General features: G+C 42.5%; 1 protein-coding gene and 1 long non-coding RNA gene across 7 annotated transcripts in view; both read left to right on the forward strand.

Annotated features, from left to right (window-relative positions):
• Positions 1 to 19,286, forward strand: part of LOC104638524 (growth hormone receptor) — a 240,184-nt gene that overhangs the window by 210,639 nt on the left and 10,259 nt on the right. For all 4 annotated transcript variants that reach the window (XM_075738978.1, XM_075738977.1, XM_075738980.1 and 1 more), the window contains 3 exons: positions 9,842 to 9,971; positions 13,205 to 13,365; positions 14,417 to 14,595. In XM_075738978.1, the coding sequence (XP_075595093.1) occupies positions 9,842 to 9,971; positions 13,205 to 13,365; positions 14,417 to 14,595 (470 nt within the window). The remainder of the gene's footprint in view (positions 1 to 9,841; positions 9,972 to 13,204; positions 13,366 to 14,416; positions 14,596 to 19,286) is intronic.
• LOC142599218 (uncharacterized) overlaps positions 1 to 19,286 on the forward strand; it is a 159,113-nt gene that overhangs the window by 88,307 nt on the left and 51,520 nt on the right. The gene's annotated exons all lie outside the window — the stretch shown is intronic.

Consider the following 19,286-nt stretch of genomic DNA (forward strand, 5'->3'; position numbering starts at 1 on the left):
ACTTTCTTGCACAATATCTGTTTATAGAAGGGAGAGACTCATGTCTTGTTGATTATAGGCATTATGCAATTGAGTCAATTTTACTCATGTCTCTAAAGTAGAGGCACAAAATTTCATTTATTTTGCTTTGTTTCGTTTTTAAACAATGGTTTGATTTTCCATCAAATAGAAAAGAAAGTTCAAGTCTGAAAGCTGAAACATTCCTGAATTTAAAAAGTTATAAATATAGTACTGTTCTTGAATCTTTTATTCTGATTTATGTTTGATCTATGTTATAATACTATGCAATTTCATTATACTGGTTTAAACCAGGTGAAAATTATTTAATAAATGGTGTAAAAATGTGTAAAAACTCAAATAAAGGTCAACCAAATGCATTTTGGGATTTAAGCCAAAGTTGTCAAATACTGAATACCATACCAAACAAAATCAGGTGCAAAAGTCATAGAATCATAGAATCATAGAATCATAGAATCATAGAATGGTTTGGGTTGGAAGGGACCTCAAAGATCATCTAGTTCCAACCACCCTGCTACGGTCAGGGACACCCTCAACTAGACCAAGTTGCCCAAAGCCTCATCCAACCTGGCCTTAAACACTTCCAGGGAGGGGGCATCCACAACCTCTCTGGGCAACCTGTTCCACTGCCTCACCACCCTCACAGTAAAGAATTTCTTCCTAACATCCAATCTAAATCGACCCATTTTTAGTTTAAACCCATTACCCCTTGTCCTTTCACTACACTCCCTGATAAGCAGTCCCTCTCCAGCTTTCCTGTAGGCCCCAATATTAGTCAAATATAATAGTCAATATAATTCATTTCAATATTTTCTGAAAAAGAACAGTGTAATTTCTTCCATTTGCTGCAACATTTCATTTCAATATTTTTTTTCAATTTAAAAAAGAAATTTCTATGAAGTTCAGTGAAATGTAAGATGGTTGCTAAGGAACAGAAAAAAGCCTTTCTGTTTAAATCTTAATAATCAAACATCAATTATTAATTTAGTAAGAAGAATTTCAAATACTTTGGGGGGGAGAATAAGCCACTCGACTTTTACTTACAAAACACATATGTTCAGGGCTAAATGGGGTTACGTCAGGCTGGTGGCCAGTCACCAGTGGGGTTCCCCAAGGCTCAATTTTAGGGCCAGTGCTCATTAATGTTTCTTTAATTAGTTAATTTTCTTTCTGGCAGCTGGTGTAGTGCTGTGTTTTGGATTTAGGATGAGAATAATATTGATAACATACTAATGTTTTTAGTTGTTGCCAAGTAGTCAAGGACTTTTCAGCTTCTCATACTGCCCTGCCAACGAGAAGATGGGGGGCACCCAAGAAGCTGGGAGGGGACACAGCCGGGACAGTTGACCCAAACTGACCAAAGGGATATTCCATAGCATATGATGTCATGCTCCGTATATAACTGGGGGATGAGCTGGGAGGTGGGGAAGCTTGGGGTCTTGCAGAGCATCGACTTTGGGTGGTGAGAAACTGTGCTGTTCATCACTTTGTTCCAACCCAAACCATTCTATGATTCTATGATTCTATGATATCTTGTTTTGTATATTATCATTATTATTATTGTTATTATTATTATTCTGATCTTCCTTTTCTGTCCTATTAAACTGTCTTTATCTGAACCCATGAGTTTTACTTTTTTTTTTTTTTTTTAATTTTTTTTTCCATTTTCAATTCTCTCCCCCATCCCACTGGGAGAGGGAGGGGAGTGAGAGAATGACTGTGTTGTTGTTTTAGCTGCTGGCTGGGTTAAACCACGACAACATTAAGTAGGTATCCCAGCAATACTAAACTCCCTCAAGGGTAGAGAGGCCTTACAGAGAGATCTGGATAGACTAGAGAGTTGGGCGATCACCAAACATGAAATATAACAAGAGCAAGTGCCAGATTCTGCACCAGGGAGAGGATAATCCTGGTTATATGTACAAATCGGGGGATGAGAGGCTGGAGAGGAGCCCTGCAGAAAGAGATCTGGGGGTTTCACCTGATGGCAAGTTGAATATGAGTCAACAGTGTGTCCTGGCAAATGCCATTCCCCGTCCCCCTGTGCCACTGGAAGGAAAGTGGTAGAGAATTCAGGAGTAAAGTTAAGCCTGGGAAGAAGGAAGGGGTGGAGGGAAGGTGTTTTAATATTTAGATTTTATTTTCTCATTATCCTACTGTCCTAGGTTTGACTAGGATAGACTTAATTTTCACCAGAAGCTGGGATGGGACACAGCCAGGACAGGTGACCCAAACTAGCCAAAGGGGTATTCCATACCATATGACATCATACTCAGCATAAAAGGGGGCTAGCTAGGGAGGGGCGACGTGGCTCCAGGATGCGTGGCTCAGGGACGGTCCAGCTTTGGGACGGGTCTGAGCATGCAGTCTGAGCTGTATGGTCGTTGGGTGAGAAACTGCACTGTGTGTCACCAGTTTTGTGTATTCGAAGTACTGTTGTTGCTCTTTCCCTCTCCCTTTGCTGTCCCAGTAAACTGTCCTTATCCCAACCCACGAGGCTTTTTGCCTTTCTTTTTCCCATTCTCCTCCCCATCCCGCCGGGGGAAAGTGAGTGAGGGGCTGCATGCTGCTTAGCTGCCGGCAGGGGCTAAACCACGACAGTCATTTTGGCGCCCAACGTGGGGCCACGAAGGGTTGAGATAACAACAGATCTCACCCGAGTGTGTTAAAACAAAGTTGTTATAAGTATTTATTGTATTATTTTAAGAAGCTGGTGTTCACGATGGTGTTTTGTTTGGTCACGAGGCTGTGGTATATAAACGCTTACTTGCTGTATGTACTCCTTGCAATGCTGCTGTTTATCACCTCTGGGAGAAGGGTCCGGATTCTCGTTTTGCTGTACTGTGTGATATCAACTTATGATATGATAACATCAATGCTTATGAGTTTAATTTGGTATTTGTATGGGGCCTTGCTGTCATGTCTGTACCTCAGATGACATCTCTTTGAATTGATAAATAATCACACCCAATCTACAGGGAAGACAGAGGGGGATACTTTCTCCCACTCTTTCACCTCCCCTTTTCCCTTCAGGCTGGTTACAGCAGCTTTGGAGAATTTTGAATACCCTTGGAATGTTCAGGCCAGTATGGTCCTATTGCTATATCTCCTGAATGTGATTCAAGTCCTGTTCAGGGTTACTAAAAATTGTTTTAAGAATACCACCCAGAGATTTTCCCTGAGGCTGAATAGTCAGGGCTGGCATGGCATGTGGGAGAATATGGGCAGGTATCTAGAGACCTTCTCACCCCCAATGTTTTGGAGCTTCACTCCCGAACAACTGCAAGACCCTGATGAAGTGGTAGAATATTTGAAAGGAAAATGCTGAGGCTATTCCAAGGAGGCACAACTCACTGCACTGTGTTGAGCCCTGGCCACTATCTACCAAACACTGCACAATAGTAGGCAGCACCCTCAGGGAGAAGAAAGGGAAAACAGACCGATCGACACTACAGCTACCCCAGTCCCCATAACAGGCAAGGCAGCTACCCCAACCCCCACAAAAGACACTGCAGCTACCCCAACTGCCACAACTAGGCCAACTCCAACAACAGACACTGTGGCTACTCAAACCCCCATGATAGGGACTGCAGGTGAACCCAAAAAAATCAACCCATACCAGTATCAGTCGCCCCTATACACAAGAAGAAATATACAAAGAAATCAGTTCACTTAGTAAGGGATGATGATGAAACAGGTGCATCATGAGAACAGGAAGAAGAGCCAGAACCAGAGGTAATCACCCGATCCCTGTCCCTGAGGGAGCTGCGAGATATGAGGAAAGATTTCGCTCCCTTCCAGGGGAGCACATCATTACCTGGCTGCTCTGCTGCTGGGATAACAGGGCCAGTAGCCTGGAATTAGAGGGTAAGGAGGCCAAGAAGCTGGGATCCTTGTCTAGGGAAGGGGGCATTGACAAGGCAATTGGGAAGAAGGCACAGGACAAATGCCTCTCCGGTTTCCAGCAGGCAGTCTCCTCTGATCAAGTGAAAGGCCTACGCATATGTATGATCCTCTTGAAGGGACCACTAAGTCCTTTTTGCAAGAAGTGAGTAGCAAATACAATGAGCAGGATTAGAGGGGCCCTGCCTCCAGCCAGGTGGAGGAGAGGGACAATAGGGTTTATTGGACTGCATGGATGTGATGGCCTGGCATGTCAGATCCACAAGAGTATAAGGCTCTAGTGGACACTGGTGCACAGTGTACCCTAATGCTATCAAGCTATGAAGGAGCAGAACCCATCTGTATTTCTGGAGTGACAGGGGGATCCCAACAGTTGACTCTGCTGGAGGCTGAAGTAAGTCTAACTGGGAATGAGTGGGAAAAGCACCCCATTGTGACTGGGCCAGAGGTTCCATGTATTCTTGGCATAGACTACCTCCAGAGAGGGTATTTCAAGGACCCAAAAGTATTCTAGGGGGCTTTTGGTATAGCTGCCTTGGAGACAAAGGAAATTGAACATCTCTCTACTTTGCCCGGTCTCTCAGAGGACCCTTCTGGTATGGGGCTGCTGAGGGTCGAAGAACAACAGGTACCAATTGCTACCACAACAGTGCACCGGCGGCAGTACTGCACCAACCGAGACCTCCTGATTCCCATCCAGAAGCTGATTTGTCAACTGGAGAGTCAGGGAGTGATCAGCAGAACCCACTCACCCTTTAGCAGTCCCCTATGGCCAGTGAGGAAGTCCAATGGAGAGTGGAGGCTGACAGTAGAATATCGTGGCCTGAATGAAGTCACACCACCCATGAGTGCTGCCATGCCAGACATGCTGGAACTTCAATATGAACTGGAGTCAAAGGCAGCCAAGTGGTATGCCACAGCTGATATAGCTAATGCATTTTTCTCGATCCCTTTGGCAGCAGAGTGCAGGCCACAGTTTGCCTTCACTTGGAGGGGCGTCCAGTACACCTGGAATCAACTGCCCCAGGGGTGGAAACACAGCCCCACCATTTGCCATGGACTGATCCAGACTGCACTGGAACAGGGTGAAGCCCCAGAGCACCTGCAATACATTGATGACATCATCGTATGGGGCAACAGAGCAGAAGAAGTCGCTGAGAAAGGGAAGAACATAGTTGAAATCCTTCTGAAAGCTTCACCATAAAACGAAGTAAGGTCAAGAGACCTGCGCAGGACATCCAGTTGTTAGGAATAAAATGGCATGATGGGCGTTGTCAGATCCCAATGAATGTGATCAACAAAACAGCAGCTATGTCTCCACCAACCAACAAAAAGGAAACACAGGCTTTCTTAGGTGTTGTGGGTTTCTGGCGAATGCACATTCCAAATTACAGTCTGATAGTAAGCCCTCTCTACCATGTAACCCGGAAAGAAGAATGATTTCAAATGAGGACCTGAGCAGTGACAAGCCTTTGAACAAATTAAACAGGAAATAATTCATGCAGCAGCCCTTAGGCCAGTCTGGGCAGGACCAGATGTAAAAAAATGTGCTGTACACCACAGCCGTGGAGAATGGCCCTACCTGGAGTCTCTGGTAGAAAACACCAGGGGAGACTCGAGGTCGGCCCCTGGGGTTTTGGAGTCGGGGATACAGAGGATCCGAGACATGCTACACTCCAACTGAAAAAGAGATATTGGCAGCATATGAAGGGGTTTGAGATGCTTCAGAAGTGATTGGCACTGAAGCACAGCTCCTCCTGACACCCCGACTGTCGGTGCTGGGCTGGATGTTCAAAGAGAGGATCCCCTCCAAACATCATGCAACTGATGCGACGTGGAGTAAGTGGCTCGCACTGCTCACACAGTGGGCTCGAACAGGAAACCCCAATCGTCCAGGAATTCTGAAAGTGATCACAGACTGGCCAGAAGGGTAAGATTTCCGAATATCGCATGAGGAGCAGGTGACATGTACTGAAGAATCCCCACTGTATAATAAACTGCCAGAAAATGAGAAGCATTATGCCCTGTTCACTGATGGGTCCTGTCGCATTGTGGGAAATCATTGGAGGCGGAAGGCTGCTGTATGGAGTCCTACACGACAAGTTGCAGAAGCTGCTGAAGGAGAAGGTGAATCGAGCCAGTTTGCAGAGGTGAAAGCCATCCAGCTGGCTTTAAATATTGCTGAGTGAGAAAAGTGGCTGGTGCTCTCTCCCTGAACTGCCTCATGGATGGTGGCCAATGCCCTGTGGGGGTGGTTACAGCAGTGGAAGCAGAGCAACTTGCAGTGCAGAGGCAAATCCATCTGGGCTGCCGAATTATAGCATGATATTGCTGCCTGGCTAGATGTAAAAGGACTGTGGTGGGTTGACCCTGGCTGGGGGCCAGGTGCCCACCAAAGCCACTCTATCACTCCCCTCCTTCATCAGACAGGGGAGAAAAAGTACAATGAAAAAAGCTTATGGGTCGAGATAAGGACAGGGAGAGATCATTCACTAATTATCATCACGAGCAAGACAGACTGAACTTAGAGAGGGAATTCATCTAATTTATTATCAAGCAAAACAGAGTAGAGGAATGAGAAATAAAACCAAATCTTAAAACACCTCCCCCCACCCCTCCCATCTTCCCGGGCTCAACTTCACTCCCGGCTTCAACCTCCTCCCACCCAGCAGCACGGGGGGACGGGGAATGGGGGTTATGGTCAGTTCATCACGCGGTGTTTCTGCTGCTCCTTCATCCTCAGGGGGAGGACTCCTCTCATCGTTCCCCCGCTCCAGCGTGGGGTCCCTCTCACGGGAGACAGTCCTTCACGACCTTCTCCAATGTGAGTCTCTCCCACGGGCTACAGTCCTTCACGAACTGCTCCAGCATGGGTCTCTCCCACGAGGTGCAGACCTTCAGGACCAGACTGCTCCAGCATGGGTCCCCCACGGGGTCACAAGTCCTGTCAGCAAACCTGCTCTGGCGTGGGCTCCTCTCTCCATGGGTCCACAGGTCCTGCCAGGAGCTTGCTCCAGCCTGGGCTTCCCATGTGGCCACAGCCTCCTTCAGGTGCCTCCACCTGCTCCGGTGTGGGGTCCTCCACGGGCTGCAGGTGGAATCGCTACACCCCCTCATCCTTCCTCCATGGGCTGCTGCAGGGGAACAGCCTGCTTCACCATGGTCTTCACCACAGGGTGCAGGGGAATCTCTGCTCTGGCGCCTGGAGCACCTCCTCCCCCTCCTTCTTCACTGACCTTGGTGTCTGCAGATGTTCTTACATCTTCTCACTCCTCTCTCTGGCTGCAAAAGCTCTCTCTCTAACTGTTTTTTTTCTCTTTCTTAAATATGTTATCACAGAGGCGCTGATTGGCTCGACCTTGGCCAGCGGTGGGTCCGTCTTGGAGCCGGCTGGCATTGGCTCTATCAGACACAGGGGAAGCTTCTAGCAACTTCTCACAGAAGCCACCCCTGTAGCCCCCCTGCTACCAAAACCTTGCCATGCAAACTCAACTCATTAGAGAAGCTGGTTGTAAAAGTACGTTACTCAGATGCCCGCGTACCCAAGAGTCAGGCCACTGAGGAACATCAAAACAACCAGCAGGTGGATCAGGCTGCCAAGTCTGAAGTGGCTCAGCTGGATCTGGAGTGGCAACATAAGGGTGAATTATTTATAGCTCATGGTGGGCCCATGACACCTCAGGCCATCAAGGAAGAGATGCGACATATAGATGGGCCCGTGATCTAGGGGTGGACTTGACCATGGACAACTTCCTTGAAAATCAGCTTCTTTAACCCACGGACCGTGAGCATGAAACATTCCAGATACACCAGTCACAAGTTCCAGATGCAGAATGGAGCAATCCAACAGCACATATCATCACTCCTGCCCTGAGAGACTGTTATGACAGACGGAGCCCAAAGTCACAGACTAAATGAACTCAGTGGACACCATAGAGGGATGGCCTATAGACTAAGGGAATGATATCTGTGTGTGTGTATATATATCTCAAAGACAGGGAAAATGGTGGTCATTAATTGGGAAGTGTAGGATCTGGGCATGACGTAAATCGTATAGAATAAGGGGTGGATAATGTCCTGGGTTTGGCTAGGATAGAGTTAATTTTCACCAGAAGCCTGGATGGGACACAGCCAGGACAGGTGACCCAAACTAGCCAAAGGGGATATTCCATACCATGTGATGTCATGCTCAGCATAAAAGGGGGGGCTAGTCGGGGAGGGGGGTGCAGCTCCTGGATGCGTGGCTCGGGGACGGTCTGGCTTTGGGATGGGTCTGAGCATGCGGTCTGAGCTGTACGGTTATTGGGTGAGAAACTGCATTGCATATCACCAGTCGTGTATATTCTGTTATAAGTACTGTTGTTGTTATTTCCCTCTCCCTTTGCTGTCCCAGTAAACTGTCCTTATCCCAACCCAGGAGGCTTTTTGCCTTTGTCTTCCTATTCTTCTCGCCATCCCACCAGGGGAGGAGAGGGAGTGTGCGAGCAGCCGCGTGGTGCTCCGCTGTGGCTGGGGCTAAACCACTACACATACTCTGATTTTGTTTCCCAATAAATTAAACTAATTTCCCCAAGTCAAGTCTCTTTTTCCCCATGACGGTAATTGCTGAGTGATCTCTCCCTGTCCTTATCTCGACCCATGAGCCTTTTGTTATATTTTCTCTCCCCTTTCCATCTGAGGATGGGAGTGATAGAGCGGCTTTAGCGGGCACCTGGCATCCAGCCAGGGTCAACCCACCACAAATCGTGAAGTCAAAGAAATACAAATTGTTCTGGCGTTGAGTGGATGTGTCTATCTGAGCCAGAAATAAATGAATTAATATGCAGGAAGGCTACAAAATCCTCATGGGCAGCAGGAAGCATCTGGTGCATGCGGATGTCTGTATCTTAATACTTTTTTCCAACTTTGAGTGTGACTGTTTTGTACCAAATATTTACAGCTGTGATACTGCAAAAATGTTTGCAAAGATCTTGACATGTGGAGTCCAGTAGCATCATGTCATTCCCTGGCCAGGCATTATTTCATCGATCATAAACAACTGACTAATATCTACATTTTAGGTGCCTCATGGAGAAATTTTCTTAAATAAATGATCATATTTCCCAGATAGTAAAGAGAGTTAGATGTTTCCACGTGCACGTGATGTCCCTCTAGAAAGCTTTCCAGGCCAAATAGGAAACATTGACATTTTAGAATGACTACTTCATTAGACCCTTAAAAATCAGGAAAAAAATAAGTACTTACTTTGAAAGCAGTGAATCATATCTGCAATTTTTGTTTTTATTTTTCTCACAGGGATTGACGAGGCTGACTAATTGTACCAGTCATTTCATGGCCCTACATCGTTTCAGTTTTGATAAAGAACAGAAATTATGAATATAGAAGCAGTATGTGGCACAACAGGCACATGCTTAGAGCTGCCCTTATCTCTCTCAGAGCAAGGTCATATCTACACAATGTAGTATACACAAACCTGAACTCAGTTCAAGGTAGCTACTCTAATGAGTAGATGCATTGCAAAACTGCTCAGCTGGGTAAATACTAAGCTGTGGTTAGTCTAATACTGAGCTCTGCAGTACCACACTTTAAAGCAAGTGCAGGGCTAATTCAGGTATATCTATACTGAACTACAGCTACAGTGCTGGCATATCCCCATGCTGTGTGTCAGGCTGTGATACTAACATTTCCACACTGCACAAAAGAGAGCTTGACCCATCTTTCAAATTTGGCTTTCTTACAGGTATAGTCATCTACTTTTATGCATGTAAGAAGAATTTAAATCTTGCCTCATTGTACATAAGCAATTGGAAGGAAAGTTAATTACTCATAAAAAATGCTGAGTTTCATTTTAACAGCATGTTAGTCTGGCTTATGGATTTGTGTAATGTTTCATTCTGTCCCCTGCCATTTTTCCTGACAGATCTTTTGCAGTGGCCAAAAATCAGCAAGTGCAGATCACCTGAACTGGAGACATTTTCATGTTATTGGACTGATGGAAATTTTTATAACCTCACTGCTCCAGGAACAATACAACTATTGTACATGAAAAGGTAATAAAATGGAAACAATGAAAGAAAGAGGAAAAGAGAGAAAAGTCATATATTTTGATATGCCTGTTAGCTTGTTGCTGTTAATTTTTTGCTATGATGCAAACCATACTGGTTTTAAGGGCATAAAATTGTGGTTTAAGTACATATTTTTCAATGTCAAAATTTGTTGTTAATTATCAAGCATTTTGCAGTGACAAGCATTACTTGGCAGATAAGAACACATTCTTATTAAATTTAGGTCCAGGTTGCAGAATCCAAAATTAAACACTGTATGGCTTGGGAAAGGAGTTTTTAATAGGGAACTTCAGTTTATTCCTTATCAACCTAACATGTAATTGTGAGATTCCTCATATCTGTGCTCAGATGTGGAGTTTGGATACAAGCCTCTTTCAATTTTTTATTAACGTTTCCTAGAATTTCCATTGATCAATTGCTAGATTAAAGTCTGAATGTGCAGGTCCAGGTAAAAAGTCTGCTCTGAGACTGGGGATTAGGTTTCATTGAGCCATGTTCAATTCTGATTCACATTCCACTTAAGCTCTTGTAATTTTCAGGTTGTTACAATGATTAGCCTGAAAGAGGACATAGACATTACCGGTAATGGCTATTAAGGAAAACAGGCCTTTTGTTCACAGGAACAGGAGGATGTGAGTTTCTGTTCCATCTAATGTTTCAACCTTTTTGATCTACAGACTCTTTCTACTGGTGATGACACATTTGCTTAGTAAACTTAAGCTTAATGGCAAAGCTTGATTTCTTACTTTTATGAGACCTCTCAGAAATATAGGGGTCCAATTTAAAGCCACTATTTAAGTGTAAATGTTTACTTGACAGTTGTCAGTGGCATGCATCAAGAGAGTACAAACTTTAAAAATTAATTAAACTCTACAATAAAGCAGTACCTCATATGTCAAACAGATCACATTTCATTATTGCCCCAGAAATTAGTATACTGCAATAAAAGATGTGAATTGAATATCTACATTAAAATATTTCTATTTTAATGTGCAAGCAACATATAAGGCTTAGGACTGAACTATATCACCTAACCTGCTTAACACAAACCATAGTGTCTAACTGCGTACACTTTTATCAAGTCCTGACTCTGGCAGAGCTACAGCATTTCCTTTAGAAAAGTGTCTGGTCTCATCAACTAAGCACAAGACCTGTGCTTAGTGGCAGAAATGCTGCTTATTCAATTCATGTAGCATCTGCATTTTTACTTCTTAAGCACCCACTCCAGTATTGAAGACTGCACTTGGCATAATTGGTTTAGCTTAACCCTCCTTCTGTACACCTTGAATGGCTCTTAGTAAGAAAAGGCATTTACAGTATATATTTAACAAACCGAGACTGTATTTTTCTGAAAGATCCTTATTTGCTCTTGTCCTGGTTTTAGCTGGGGTAGAGTTAATTTTCTTCCTAGCAGCTGATATAGTTCTATGTTTTGGATTTAGGATGAGAATAATGTTGATAACACACTGATGTTTTTAGTTGTTGCTAAGCAATCAAGGACTTTTCGGCTTCTCATACTGGCCTGCCAACAGGAAGATGGAGGGGTGCCCAAGAAGCTGAGAGGGGACTCAGCCAGGACAGCTGACCTAAACTTGCCAAAGGGATAGAATCATAGAATGGTTTTGGTTGGAAAAAAACCTTTAAGATCATCAAGTCCAACCATTAACCTAGCACTGCCAAGTCCAACCACTAAACCATGTCCCTAAGTACCACATCTACGCGTGTTTTAAATACCTCCAGGGATGGTGACTCAACCACTTCCCTGGGCAGCCTGCTCCAATGATTGATAACCCTTTTGATGAAGAAATTTTTTTGGAAATTTATGGTATGGATATTCCATACCATATGACATCATACTCAGTATATAACTGGGGGAGTTGGCCAGGAGACAGCACGACTCAGGAACTAGCTGAGCATCAGTTCCAGGTGGTGAGCAATTGTGCTGTGCATCACTTGGTTTGTATATTCTTTTATCATCATTAATGGTGGTGGTGGTGGTGTTCTCTTCCTTTTCTTTCCTATTAAATTGTCTTTATTTCAACCCACAAGTTTTACCTTTTTCTTTTCGATTATATTCCCCATCCCACCAGGGGAAGAGGAGCAAGCATATGGCTGTGTGATTTTAGCTGCCTGCTGGGTTAAACCACGACAGTCCTATATTTGGGCTGAGAGAGAATATTGAGATAAAGAAAAGCAACAGCAGATCTGTTCGCTATGAGATTTGTTTTTCTAAAGTGACTTCAGAGATACTGAATAAATGTCTGTCACTTTTCCTGTAGAATATTTCTAATTATCTGGTTGTTCCCATTTTGCTTTACTGAAGACTTCTTTGGTTTTGGACCTGCTGTATAGTTACAGCTTGGCCATATGAAAATGACCCTGCACAAGTAGCAGTGTTTCTCAGTCTGAGAATTCATGCCACTCTTTATAACTGCTGGTTTGTCCTTTTTAAGAGATGAAATGAAATATATGAATGTTAATATTCCTGCTGCAATTCTTTTATTTACAAAGAACATTTATGAATTTTTTAACAAAGTCAGAATGGTTTTTGCTAGTTGTTGCAAGCCTGTGTTTTAGAAGTTTTGTATCCCAAGGAATTTAGCCCTTCCTCACCCACAGCACTGTATTTCTCTTACCTTCTTTCACGTCTTGCAGTCCTGAGTTGGTTTGTGCCAGGTCTCCTGCAGCATTCACCATCGGGCACTTTCCCATGTGAGTGATCAATGCTCCAGTGCCTACATCCCAGTTCAGCTCCCCAGTGACTGGCACTCCCTTGTCCTTGGCTTTGCATGTGGTGCAGTACTGATCTGCCCTAAGGACTGGCTTTCAGTGTTTCAGATCTCATTATGTAGATAGCCATCTTATTGCAATTTAATTTTGCCTGAACAACAGTTGCATAAATGCATATCAAATTTACCTAAGTTTATGCTCTCTGGTAGTCATTAGCACCTATCAGCATGAACACGTGCTCTCTGACTGATCTTTTGGAAACACCGTCCAACAGAAATGCCACTACCAGTACATGAGAACCTAAATATATTTATGCAGATTGCTTGGATAGTGGTTTGACTTCATTTTAAGTCACAATAAATATTGACATGTATTTCTTGCTTCCATAGAAGTTATAACTTATCAACAACATATCATAACATCTATAATTTGTACCTTGTAAGATCTATAAATCTCTCATGTATATTATATTTTTGTTGTCATTCTAGGAATGATGAAGACTGGAAAGAATGCCCTGATTATATCACTGCAGGAGAAAATAGCTGTTATTTCAACACATCCTACACCTCTATTTGGATACCATATTGTGTTAAGCTTGCCAATAAAGATGAAGTATTTGATGAAAAATGTTTCAGTGTTGATGAAATAGGTATGCTTCCATTATGCATTTTACCTCTATATTTTTATACCACAATAGGTGTGATTCTATAAGCTTTTGTATTATTCATACTGTATTTAAATTCTCCCTCTCAGGTTAGTTTTGAAAAAATACGATATATAGGAAGGGATTTAGTTTTGTAACATATGTAATGTGATCCACACCAGAAAATATTGTCCAGGTTGGAAAAAAGCTAAAAGGATAAAAGCAAATACATGGTTTCTCTTTATGAATACCAGTGGTCTCTCAAATGTCTGCAGATGAGTTTGCTTTTGCTGTCACTCTGAGCCCTTTCTAATGGATGCTACATCCCCTTGATCAGTGTGAGCAAGGATGGCGTTAAAATCTCGATTCTGCAAAGTTCTGGAACCAAATAGTTTTTTGTTCCTGAATCAACACTAATCTGCAGAATCAGGATGTTTAGCATTTCTAAGCCAGAATTTATATTTATCATGATATTAATTGTGACTGGGATTTTCCAGACATTATTGCTTGTTCAGAGCAGTGGTGTATGTATATGCAATTAACACTTTATTCCTGCAAGTGACTAGAATACCCACTGTTCCCTTTTCTTCAGCTGAGCAAAATTAGAATAATTTTTCAGATACCATAGTTTTTCAATGCATTTCTACATTATTTCTGAAGTAGTTATTAAATATTTAATTTATCTTTCTGTGTCACTCCAATTATTGTTTTTATTTGTAGTGAGAACTCTAAATTTAAGTTTTGATGGAGAACTGTTTATGTCTCAGTGTTTTATAAGCTGCTATTGCAAAATGTGGTGTAATAGGTAATACATTCTTAGTCTTCTTTATTAGTCATTCAGGTAAGATTTATGCAGAGCATGTCTACCGCCAATGGCAGGGTGCCTTGTTACCAAACTTGTAGTGATTTTGTCATTGATTCATAGGTTTAGATATTAATCAGCAAATGTGTGGTTAATATGCTTTTTTAGTCCTGAAATCATTTAATGGCATGTAGTAAGAATGGTCATTTCACATTGAAAACTGGCTGGTTTATTCCAAATATTCTGTTTAAACAGTACTACCTGATCCCCCTGTCCACCTTAACTGGACTCTGCTAAATACTAGTCAGACTGGGATCCATGGGGATATCCAAGTAAGATGGGATCCACCACCAACGGCAGATGTTCAGAAGGGATGGATTACTCTGGAGTATGAATTGCAGTACAAAGAAGTTAATGAGACAAAATGGAAGGAGGTATGAAGCAAATATTTATTATACAATAGTCATAGTACAGTGCAGGCTTGTTCTATCCCTAACACTTTTGTACTGTTATGAAAAGCAACAGGTTTGTAATTGCTAACTAGATGATACCTTAAGTCTTAAACAATATGCCCATATCCTTCTGAAGTTTTTTTGCAAACATTGTAACTTTATGTGTCAAGATAGTTGACAGGCAGGATAATAATGAGACCCTGAAATCCCTGTGTTAGATTAGGAAGTGCAGCAATAGTCATATATATACAAATTTTTTCAAGGATAAAATATTTCTCTGTTGTTTGCCTAAACCTCAGCTATTTGAAACAGTGCATGGTATTTTTAGTAGTTGGAACAGGAATATTACGGTTGGAAAGTGTCACTGTGTCAGTCCAGATTTTTCAGGGTACCTGTAAAAAGTTCTCATATTTATAAATATCATTTCAATATATTAAAAAATTAAATAAAAACTTTGAGTTATAATTTAAAATGTGATACAATAAGCAAGTTAAAAAAATGCAATATAGATAAGACATACAGATTTCATACCAGACAGCAATGTTAAATTTGTGACTATATGGATAATCCATGAAAACATAAAATGTTTATACTGCAAATCTTTTAAATTTTCTTTTGAAAATCACTAACTTCTCATGTAGTTAGTTTTCCTGTTATGGGGGAAAAAATTGCACCCAGCTTACCTGAATGCATAGGCTAAGTGCCAGTTTGTCACAGAATATTTGCATAAGGAAACTTCTTCATGAATATCAGTTCAATGCAATAGGAACATAATTTCAGAACAGAACCCTTCCTTTACTTTCTTATTAATAAGGAGTTAACTGACAGAAGGAAGGCAGATAATACTGTTATGAATTTGTCTTAATCTACAAATGGCAAATTTACCAACTGAAACATAGTCTAGTTGGTTGGTTGGTTGGCCTTCATCTGTGAAAGACCTTGGACCCCTCCTCACTTCTGATCCTTCTCAATGTTAGCATTTTCTGTTTATCCTACTCATTAGTAAGTCTATAGCCAAACAGGCCTATAATGTCTATAACTTTTTCCTAATGCTTGTCTGAATTTCTTTCTATACTGGTTTAAGCTACACTTAATGTATAGCCTCTATATTTTAAAGTCTACAAAATGATTTAAGTAAATCAATACTCCTTAAGAACTTGAAAATATGCAGAGTATTTATGAGATTTACAAAAGCAAACGGCAATATAGATACCTCTTTAAAAATGCACAGTTTTGATTTTTTTTTATAAGCCTTTAGGTATCAATCATATAAATACCCTAATAAAGCTTTGTTCTTGCTCCAGTACCACCAATAATTCCAGAATGCCTTGAGAATAGTTCTTCTCAGGAGAGCAAAGGTTTGAAGTTCAGTGTTTCTTCTTTCAAAAAACAGATAAGGAATTGCTGAATACTACACTTGCCTCAAGACAAATAGTACTATAGATTATGTTGTACTGCAGCTGTATATATTGTATGTTACTGTGCCTTTCAGCTTAAAAGCACAAACATGACATAATTCCCTGAGACACTATCAGAGCACGAAAGAGAATTTTTTGAACAAAATCTTGGTCTGGGCTAAGACAATTGCAAAACTCTTAATAACAGCATTGGAGCAACGATTTCACTCTTTGCATACTTTGCTACAAATATGTTCTGTAATGAGTGTTGAAGCAGTAGAGAGATGTCCAGTTATACTGTTATTACTAGTTTTATACACAAAGGATAATCTTTACTTAAATATATCATAATGCTTCATGCATATAACTGATACAAAAATAAATTTATAGTACTTACATTGTACTAAGTCTCCCCCTTACTGAGACTTGTTTGTAATTTTTTAGAGGTTTGGTGATGAACTTGTTTGATTTTTCATGTATATCATTCTATTGGGTTTGCATGGCAAGGTTTGGGGGGGGGGGGGAGCTACAGGAGTGGCTTCTGCGAGAAGCTGCTAGAAGCTTCCCCTAGGTCCAGTAGAGCTAATGCCAGCCAGCTCCAAGATGGACCCGCTGCTGGCCAAGGCCAAGCCAATCAGCAACGGTGGTAGCGCCTCTGTGATAGCATACTTAAGAAGAAAAAAACCAAAAAAACCTAGGAGCAGTTTTTGCAGCCAGAGAGAGGAGTGAGAAGATGTGAGAGAAACAACTCTGCAGACACCAAGGTCAGTGAAGAAGGAGGGGGAGGAGGTGCTCCAGGTGCCGGAGCAGAGATTCCCCTGCAGCCTGTGAAAACCATGGTGAGGCAGGCTGTCCCCCTGCAGCCCATGGAGGATGATGGTGGAGCAGATATCCACCTGCAGCCCGTGGAGGACCCCACGCTGGAGCAGGTGGAGGCACCTGAAGGAGGCTGTGACCCTGTGGGAAGCCCGCGCTGGAGCAAGCTCCTGGCAGGACCTGTGGACCTGTGGAGAGAGGAGCCCATGCCAGAGCAGGTTTGCTGGCAGGACTTGTGACCTCGTGGGGGACCCATGCTGGAGCAGTCTGGTCCTGAAGGTCTGCACCCTGTGGAAGGGACCCATGCTGGAGTAGTTTGTGAGGAACTGTAGCCCATGGGAAGGACTCACATTGAAGTTCGTGGAGGACTGTCTCCCGTGAGAGGGACCCCGTGCTGGAGCAGGGGAAGAGTGTGAGGAGTCCTCCCCCTGAGGAGGAAGGAGCAGCAGAGACAACGTGTGATGAACTGACCACAACCCCCATTCCCCATACCCCTGTGCCGCTCAGAGGGAGGAGGTAGAGAGAACTGGGAGTGAAGTTAAGCCTGGGAAGAAGGGAGAGGTGGGGGGAAGGTGTTTTAAGACTTGGTTTTATTTCTCATTAATCGACTCTGATTTGTTTGGTAATAAATTAGATTAATTTTCCCAAGTTGAGTCTGTTTTGCCTGTGACAGTAATTGCTGTGATCTCTCCCTGTCCTTATCTCGACCCATGAGCCTTTTGTTATATTTTCTCTCTTATGTCCACTTGAGGAGGGGGAGTGATAGAGTGGCTTTGGTGGGTACCTGGCCTCCAGCCAGGGTCAACTCACCACAACCATTCATTTTTTTTCAGTCCATTTACTAATTGAAAATAGATAACTTATGACTTGAAAGAGGACTAAAACATTAATTAGCAAAGTGTTATAAGAATAAGTCATAGTGATAAAAGAATCAAAATTATTTTCTGAGAAACTTCCTAAAAACAATAAAATCTCCATCCTCATATAGTGACAGTTCATGAGATAGAGTCAAATTTAATCTAGCTCACATTTTGAAAAACTTTCATCATTGTTAGTAGCTCCTTGCTGGGTATCTTTTTAAAATTCTACTCTTATCTTGAAGTGTTGCCCATTACATTCTAAATTCTGTCCCCTCTTATGTCTATTCAAGTTTACTAGTCATGACTAGCAATAACTATACAGATCTTGTGAGGCTGGTGTGTTTTTCAAACAAGGTGTGAAAACACACATCTGAGCAGTAGTGAAGAATGATGACTTAGTAATGACGTGTCTAACTATGAAGTGCCTAAAAATGTATGCGTGATAGGAAACCTTGAAAGTCTAATTTTCCTTTAGTTATTTATTGTATTTTAAATTAGGCTGATATTTTGACTTATTAAAAAAAAAAAAGCCCAGATCCACCTGACAGTGGAAGGCTGGACCAGGGAGGACTCTGCTGGCTCTCGTTATCTTGTTGAATTTCTGCTGGAAAAGGTCCATTTCACACTGCAGTGAAGTGAGCTTAGGGCAGGGAAGCATGGAGTATTAACTCCAGAGCTGAACACCATCGTTGGGGCCATACAGCACTGTGGCTGAGATACAGGGCTTACTAGTTTTGGGGAGTGATATACAGCCTAATATCTCCATGTGGTATATACTGTGTTGCATGAGTGCCCAACCCTGTGCTATGCCTTCCCCAGTGTACCTCTGAACCTTTCCCCGGTACTGCCCATCTCTCAGTTTTCACTGTTTTTCTGTTAAAGTTAGTGAAAGCCATTGCCTTGGTTGCTGTGTTGCCTGTCATGCCTGGGCCAGTCTCTGCCTCTGGTGCCCTCTTAACCCCTTTCTGGGCCAGACCCACACAGGCAGCACAGTCACACAGATCAGGAACTGTTTCTTTAGTATGACAATCACAAGCATCACTCTGTGTACACTGACTGAACAGCCTGCAGTAAGTCCAGCAACCCAGCGGTCTGGTTCCAAGCTCCCCTTCACATACTTTAAATGAGTTTTCTATACGCTGTCATGCATTTTTATTAGTTATCTTTTATCATGTCTCTCTCATATGGTTTTTAATTGATTTAATTCATATCACAAATGCTATTCATCTATTCAGTTCATGCTGTACCTTCCCCAGTCTATACATCTTGCTTCATCCAGGTGTCTTATATAAAATTTTGTTAGTCCATTGATGGACTAGAGACATCCTGCCCATTAATCAACTATCTGCTCTTTAGCAACTCTTGCAATTTCAGATGTACAGCTACAGTAATTCTACTTCACATTTTTCAGGGCTCTATTTTGGCCTACATACTGCCTTTTCCAAGTGCATTTATTATTTGGGGTTGTGGTGGGTTGACCCTGGCTGAGGGCCAGGTGCCCACCAGAGCCGCTCTATCACTCCCCTCTTTCATTAGACAGGGGAGAAAAGGTACAATGAAAAAAAAACTTACGGGTCGAGATAAGGACAGGGAGAGATCA

Source organism: Balearica regulorum, chromosome W (genome assembly GCF_011004875.1).
Source record: "Balearica regulorum gibbericeps isolate bBalReg1 chromosome W, bBalReg1.pri, whole genome shotgun sequence".
Lineage (NCBI taxonomy): Eukaryota > Metazoa > Chordata > Aves > Gruiformes > Gruidae > Balearica > Balearica regulorum.